The sequence below is a fragment of the Arachis hypogaea genome, chromosome 13 (assembly GCF_003086295.3).
Source record: "Arachis hypogaea cultivar Tifrunner chromosome 13, arahy.Tifrunner.gnm2.J5K5, whole genome shotgun sequence".
NCBI lineage: Eukaryota > Viridiplantae > Streptophyta > Magnoliopsida > Fabales > Fabaceae > Arachis > Arachis hypogaea.
In genome coordinates this window covers 141,669,729-141,678,379 of record NC_092048.1, presented here as the reverse complement: position 1 = coordinate 141,678,379, position 8,651 = coordinate 141,669,729, and the positions used below count along the sequence as shown (strand labels likewise).

The window sequence follows — 8,651 nt, the reverse complement described above, 5'->3', positions numbered from 1 at the left end:
ACTCTTGTACTTCTGTTCTAGCCAACTAATTTGTTGTCACACATGGTGGTCCATACTCAACACTTTTCTTCATTTTCCACAGAGATCAAAAGAAGGGTATTCCTACCAACTCATTCCAAAAACAAAAAATGGTGTACAAGAAATACAACACACGATTAAAGTTATGAGTAAAATCATGAAGCATTCTTATTCTAGTCTTGGCAGATAGGTAAAGAAAATATTCAAATCTTCTTTTCTTCTTTTTATTTGTCAGGAATATATCTACATTCATTTCAATTAATAAGCAAGGATTTACCCTCATGGACGACCAGCCACTTAAACCTTATTAACCATATCCTTCATGGTAAATGTGTAACATATGGGAATCACTCTAACATGTTAAACAAGCATAGCTTTATATATATAAGAAAAAACTATGTAATAATCTTAGTCTATAAAGAATAATTTCGTCTTCTTTTCAAAGCATAGGGAAAAAAAAAAAAGAAAAAGATATACCTAGCTTCATTCTATAGATTTTTATTATTACAATATAAATATAGATTAACAATGACCTCACAAATTCTTCATCAGTAGTCTCATTTGTACAATGGAATCTGCTATGATAAGAATTCATAGTTCTCCATTATTATTGCGCCTGTCCAATAATGGTGCCAAAGGTTCTACATATGCAAGATCAAGCATATTATTTTTCCATAATAATAATAATAACATACTCAATAACCATAACCAAACCTCTGTTTGTGCCTCTGAATTTGCAAGACTCCTCCACCCTGTTTTTACAACAAGATCATCATCGTTTTGCCATCCGAATTGCGTGCCGGAAAGATCATCGAGCGGCTCGCCGGAGCCTCGGAGTAACAGCGGCAACAAGGGAAGAGTGGTAACGAGAGGAATGAGTGGGGTATGTGTTGTTCTGGCTTGTGTTCTTGGATTGTTGAATTTGAAGAGCAATATGAATCCGATGTTCAAAGAAGCTTATGCTGCAAATAACCCTTTTGGCGGAGTTCCAGCGGGAGCAGGAAAGATGGCAGTTGCGGCATTGTTTGAAACTACCATCAATGCAAAAAGAACAACCAAAAAACCAGCACTGTCTCCTGGACTAGTTGATGTTAAACAGCACAAGGTTAATAACAATTCCATCCTTTTTTTTTTTTACTTTACATACATTTATCAACATGAACTAATCTCGTATCCCAGTTAAATAGCAGTATGAATTCATCACTATGAAACATTGCTAAGTTACAGTGTTCCGATGTTAGTATGTCGGATACGTTTTAGATGACACGTGGATGAAGTGTCAGACACATTTTAAATATAGTCATTTTTTGTGCTAAAATATGGACACTTTGCTTAGTTGTTGTGTCTATGTGTCAGACACATTTTTTTTTTGGACAATTTAGATACATTTAAATATTATCACGTGTCAACGTATCCAACCTTATTCTTAATATGTATTTTTGAAATAAATTTAGAAATGATATATATTATTATTTATTAAAATAAAAAATATTTTAAATACTTTGTATAATTAAAATAAGATATTAAAAATAATTAAAAAATTAATTTATGTTTTAATATCAATAAAATATCAAAATATTATTATTAATTTTTCTAAAAAATACATCATATTTTATATATACATGTCCCCGTATCTAATAAGATTTTAAAATTTGTGTATTAGCGTGTTCCGTATTGTATCGTGTTCATATCCATATCCGTATCCGTATCAGTGTCTGTCATCATAGCTTTTGTGTTTTACTGTATTTTTATAAAAAATAAAAATTACTTTTTTGAACACGTTTAAACACACTTAAATATCATTATGTGTCATCGTCTAACCTTATTCTTAACATATATTTTTAAATTAAATTTTGAAATAGTATATATTGTTATTTATTAAAATAAATAATTATTTTAAATACTTTATACAATTAAAAAATAAAATATCTAATGATACTAGTTTGTATTTTAATATAAAAAAATATCAAAAGATTGTTACAATTTATATTTTATATTATGATGTATTTTTCTGTCTTAAAAAAAATTAAAAGTAGTGTGTGTGCATATGCCTATATCGTCGTATCATATTCGGTGTTCCTCTTAGCCACCGTGCTTCATATATTCAGCATGATAAGGAGTGAGGTGAAATATGAAAGTTCATTAGCTTTATTCAATCCAAATTGAATGAGAAGATATCAAAAAGTAGTAGTTACAAAATGTCAATCTCTAAATACATTAAATTAATTCATCTCTTTCATTTTTTCTCTTTTCTTTTTTTTTTAATAGTTTTTAATAGATATTGACATATTGTCATTCCCATTAAAAAACATTCTTGCATAATTGTATGGTATATATTAATTTTTATTTATTTTCATTGCAATTGATTGGTTCTGCGATATTTTGCAGTGGTATGCTGTTAGTCAAAGCATAGATGGGAATAAAAATGCAGAGAAAATACTAGAAAATATTAAAGGTGATGATCAAGAATTTGATGTGAAAATGGCAAAGGTTGAACTTCTCATATTACAGGTACATCCATTAAAAGTTAGTATAAAAAACACTATTATTTTTTAAAAAAATTGTCCTATTCTTTTACTCATCATGGAGAATTGTTAAGATGACTCGTTATCTAGCGACAACTCTAATTAGTAGGAGAATTTTTAAAATATATTTTATATCAACAATTAATTTGATGATTAATTTTTGTATGTGCACGACGTAACGTGATAATTATAATTAATTTTTGTGTTCAACCTACTTCATTTTGCAGGAGAAGTTTGCAACAGCAAAATGTATTCTCGAAACAGTCATTATAGAAGAATTTGGAAGCAATCAGGTTAGTCAAATAGTTTGTTTTTTTAAAATTTCATGTTTTTATTGAATAACAATATATTAATTTTTTAAAATTATTTATCTAAAAAGTAAAAAAATAGAGATTGGTTCAGTAATTAATTTTTTTTAAAGATAAATAGAGATTGATTTAGCCTTTAAAATTTGTTGGAAAAGTATTTCATCATTAAAAAAATTTAATGAACTGATGATATGAGGTGTTCCTTATCAAATTTTGTGCGGAAATAAATTTGCCATTAAAGTATATTATACTCCCTCCTTTTCATTTCATGGCCATTCGAAAGTGGTGAAATTTATTCTTAAAAATTTTAACCAGTTGGTTTTATTATAGCGCAGATGATTTTATATGAGATATATGTATGTATGATACAATTATAACTACTGTAATTATCTTTTACATTATTAAACATTGATAAAGTGAATCTTATATATTGTTTATTTCAAAATATATGGCAATTTTAATATAGCCATAAAAAGTTATAACTTTGGAAGAAAAAAATTGGTTCAATATATTTGTCATTTATTAGTGTCGCATTTTCTCTAAATACTTTTTTAAATTAATTCTTAATAAACTTTTAGATTGATAGTTTAATTTGATCTTTTAACTCATCTTTAAACGCTCTTTATTTAATAAAAAGGATGCAATTTTTATTAATTAAACATATTTTAACTTTCTATTTATTGTAGTTTATATCAATATATAGCTTGAATTTAGAGTTTAGAATTTACAGTTTATAATTCATAATTTAGGATTTAGAGTTTAAAATTTAGAATTTATAATTTAGTGTTTAGAATTTAATAGAAAAACAATTTAAATTAGTTAAATAAATTAACCACCGTGTCAATTATAGAAAAACAATTTAATTAGTCTCATTATTATTTTAAAAGAAATAACCTCAAATTAGTTCTTCCACATAGGTGAACAGTTAGCTTCTAATAGAAAATTTTTGATATAAAAATTGATTTATCTAAAAAAATGAAGAAAAAAAACTAGAGACTAATTTAATAACTTTTTTTTCTATTAAAATATCATGCGATTACAAGTTCTTTATAAATTTCCTCGAATATTTTGTTTCTGGATTATTTCCTCAGAGTAACAAATAGTGGCCAATGTTTAGTGTTACAAATTAAAAGAACAAAACTCTTAAGTATGACATAAATTATAATGTTGTAATTGAAGGATGGGAAGGGGATTATTGAGAAGCTCAACAACGAGGGACCATTAATTAACAAAACTCATGCAGCTCAATTGATATTGTACAAGGTTAGCTATAGCGATTCATCTTTCTATTTATTTTCCTCTTGCTGAGTGATCCATCTCTTCTGGCATGAAATTTTATGGATAATAATATAATAATATTATTAGTGTTGATGACACCCAACACATTTTGATCTCTATTGCTATTACCACACTCATTCAACTATTTGGATTTTGATATTCTTAAAAAGAGAAGGTTAAGTATCATCAGAATTTATTATTTTATTTATTTATTTAGTTATTCAATTTTTTTAGATTAATAATTCGATAATATATTTTTATCGCACACTTTAAATATTGATAATTAATTAATAACTAAAAATAATAAATTTTAATAATTTTTTAGTATTTTTTATTTTTAAAATATCTCTAAAAAAAGTTGAAAAACTTTTATTTTTTTTATTATTATAGGAACTTGTTAACATATGTTGTAAAAGCATATTTTAAAAATATTAAAAAAATTATTGAATTTATTGAAATTTTTTTTTTTACATTTTTCAAAGTATTAAATGTATAAAAAACTTAAATTTTTTTTACTATTCTCTTAAAATATGTTTTTATTAACTAAATCTTTTATTATATTACAACATAAACTAAAACTGTAAAATAAGATTAGTGTTATAAAAAAAAGTAGTTTATTCAAATTATGAAAGCTTATATAGATATTTGTATGAAAAGGAATTTATTAATTTTATTCAATTTAAAGAAAATTTAATGTTAATCTTTATTATTCCATCTTCATCTGCAGGCCATCGTACTAACCATGCTGAATCAAAATGAAGAAGCAGCGAAATGGTGGAAAGATTTTGGAGACATACTATCACTAGACATGATGAGTTTTAACTTTTAACTTTAAATAAATTCTAACAGTATTGTATATTCTGGAAAAGTTGTACTGTTGTGTCACTCGTATTTTGTCTTCAAACTTCCATTTAAAAATTTGTATGATTCTATTCTCTTTGGGGGTTTAATGGTTATACTTTAATAACAATTATATTATCATTAAATTAGATCTATATAAGGAGGGAATTATTACATTTCTAGACATAACGTTTAATAAGTACCTACCAATTATATAATTAATGATGAGAATCGTTTACGTAAATTCTCTAATTTCTAGTAGTTTACCTTTAATTTTTAAACGCTGAACGCACTTCGTATTTTATGTTTGGTAGAGTATAAGTAAGTATCTAGTTAAATAATAAAAATATGGCAAATTCTTTTATGAAAATTTTTCACATTAAATAAATAAAAAATTTTCAATCTAATTAATTTTTGGTAAATTTTTTGGTGTTTACAATTTTTTTACTTAATTTAAGTAAAAGTAAAAATAGAGTAAAATAGAACTTATCTTTTTATTTTTAAATTTTATGAGTAAATATTTAACGCCATATAAAAAGACCTTAAATCAACGCGAACTCAAATATCAGGATTAAAATTAACTGTAACAAATAAACGATCTAAATGTACTTATTTTTGGGCTTGTTTGGGTGAACTTCTAAAAAAATATCTTTTTTTGAGTTATTTTTTTTAAAGGGAAAATTCCACTCCCCTCCCCTGTGAAATGTTAAAATAACACTCCCCTCCCCTCTATTTTATAAATGTACATTCCCCTCCCTTCTAACTTTTAAAAAACCTCCTCTTTAATCCATTTTAAACTTTTTGTGTTAACTTTATCTATTTTTTAAAAAAAATAAATTATTTCTTGAAAAAATGTCCATTAACAAAAATTTTTATTTTTTATCATTAAATTTTACTTACCAAAATACCCTTTAATAAATTATTTTTTATTGATTAAATTGTATTTTTATTAAAATACTTTTAAAAAAATTAATAATTAAATTATTTTTTTTAAGATATCTATCCTTCAATAATTTTTTAATTATTAAATTTTGATTTTACCAAAATTTTTATGAACAATTATTTTTATATTTTACTATTAATTTTTTGATATCAATATATATTATTTTAACATTAAATAAAAAAATTTTACCACTGTTAATATATATAACAATTAATATATATTGATATTGAAAAATAATCTTACTAAAATTTTTTATTTAATGTTAAAATAATATATATAGATATCAAAAAATTAATAGTAAAATATAAAAAAATCGTTAACGAAAATTTTGGTAAAATTATAATTTAATAATTAAAAAATTATTGAAGGATATTTTAGAAAAAAAATAATATAATTATTAATTTTTTAAAAAAATACAATTTAATCAATAAAAAATAATTTATTAAAAAATATTTTAGTAAAAAAATATAATAATAAAAAATAAAATTTTTGTTAATGGGTATTTTTTTAAAAAATAATTTATGTTTTCTTAAAAAATGGATAAAGTTAACATTAGTTAACACAAAAAGTTTAAAATTGATTAAAAAAAAGGTTTTTTAAAAGTTAGAAGGGAAGGGAATGTACATTTATAAAATAGAGGGGAGGGGAGTGTCATTTTAACATCTCACAGGGGAGGGGAGTGAAATTTTTCCTTTTTTAAAAGATCTTATAGACAAGTAAAAGTAATTTTATGTTTGAATATCTCATGTAAAAATGTCTTTTTATCTATCAATTATGTTTGGGTATAACAATATAAAAGTACTTTTTTGTTTATTTATTACATGAAAAACATCTTTTTTTTAAGGAAAAAAGATCTTTTAAAAAAAGATGTAAATTACAGCTTCTCAAAAAATATCTTTTTTTTTATTTTACTAGTACTTTTACTTTTACTACTAGAAATTTGCCAAACACGTTTAAAAAAAAAGATCTTTTTTTAACAAAATAATGACACCCAAACATATACTTTAGCTATAATAACTTAAATAATATAATCTCTCTTTCTTTAAATAAAATTTTTGAGTTCGAGTCTCACTCCTAATTTTTTAAAAAATACACTCATCTTTTATAACCCACAAAAAAAAATTATTCAATTTCGATTTTTCTTTGATACATAGTACGCGACTGCACGCCACCGTTACTACCGTTGCAGGCTCGCGGCGACGAAAACCTCCTTCGATAGCCGGAGCTGAAGCATCCTACACATCCAACTTCTTTGATGTCTTTTCTCTTTCTGCAGATGTAACAAAGAGTTTGAAAATTGATGGAGGAATTGAGCTATATCCTAATCTTTAAAATAAAATAAATTAAATTAGAATTTGTTTGAAATGTTAAAAATTAGAATTTATTTAAGAATTGATTTTTTATTTTTTGAAATAACTAAAAATAAATAATTTAAATTTTTTTAAAATTTAAATTCTAATTTTTTTATTTGTAAATCAGATAAAAAAAATTTAATTTCCAAATTCACTCACACATATTCTTTAAATTTAAATTCAATTCTAGTAATATATTATAATTATTTTAAATTATAGAATTAAATTTTAAATAAAAATATTTTTTTTCTTAAAAAATATATTTTTTATATTAAATAGTTTTCAAACAAACTCTTAATTAAAATGAAATTCAATTTAATTCTTTTTTTTTCAAAATCAATTTTCACCCAAATACGTCGGTTTCATACAGTACTCTCACTCTCTTTCCACGCCTCCTATCCCTCCTTAATGCTGCCGTCATTAAGGTAATATTTGGTGGAGAGATAGAAATTGAAATATTGAAATTGAGAGATAGAGACTAAAAGACAATAACTGAAATAAATTTCAGTATTCTGTTTGATGGAAAGTGGGAGACGAAAATTGAAATAAGAATAAAGCTCTAATTTAATTTGTATAAAGGGTAAAATTAAAATTAATTAATTGAAATGAGAGTATTTTAGGTATAAAATGTTATTAAAATTTCAGCTTCCATCTCTAAAAATTTCAGTCCCCTGTGTCTCTACTTTTTAGAGGTACTGAAATACTAGAATTTTAAAAACAGAGACAGAAATTTTAGTATCATTTTTTAAACCAACAAATATGATACTGAATCTCAGTTTCTCAATTTCTGTCTTAGTACCTCAAAACAAATGCTACCTAACATGACCTCTCTTTGCCTCTCTTTTTCAAATAAATTCAAGCCTTTTTTGTATAGAGTTCTATTTGTATGCAATTTTAACAACTATAAAATTATAATTATATCACGACCAAACTATTTTAATTTGGTAACCGTTTATTGTTCGAATGTCGTCAAATAACTGTTTTTGTCAAATGTATACGATCAAGTCACTATGTTTAAGTGATCTTTCACTACCCTCCACATAAATCAATACTTAAAATAAAAAATTTACTATCAACATAATTGTTGACATTTTTCATAAGTTTCTTTTTTGAATTGTCAACGGTATCTTTTAATTCGATAAATCAAAGATTAATTCATTATGAATATGAGTTTCATTATTTAAAAGTTTATAAATTACTACATGTATAAAGCAAAATTTTTGTAAGTTTTTAATCTTAATTTATGGTCAAATCAATTAAGTATATTTGTGACTCAATCTTTTCTTTTATAGGTTGAAAAATACTTTCATTCTAACAATTTAAAATTTAATAAAATTCTATATATAATACAGGGGACATAAGAGTCCTTTGATGTCCAATTTATTTC

The 8,651-nt window shown here is 24.0% G+C and overlaps 1 protein-coding gene across 1 annotated transcript; it reads left to right on the top strand.

The window, feature by feature from the left end:
* The first annotated feature begins 351 nt into the window (after window positions 1-351).
* Window positions 352-5,153, top strand: LOC112771674 (uncharacterized). Its single transcript, XM_025816479.3, has 5 exons — window positions 352-1,123; window positions 2,407-2,529; window positions 2,771-2,836; window positions 4,031-4,114; window positions 4,857-5,153. Exons 1-5 carry the CDS (start codon window positions 587-589, stop codon window positions 4,956-4,958), a joined length of 912 nt encoding a protein of 303 aa, XP_025672264.1. The 5' UTR covers window positions 352-586; the 3' UTR covers window positions 4,959-5,153.
* The last annotated feature ends 3,498 nt before the right edge of the window (window positions 5,154-8,651 follow it).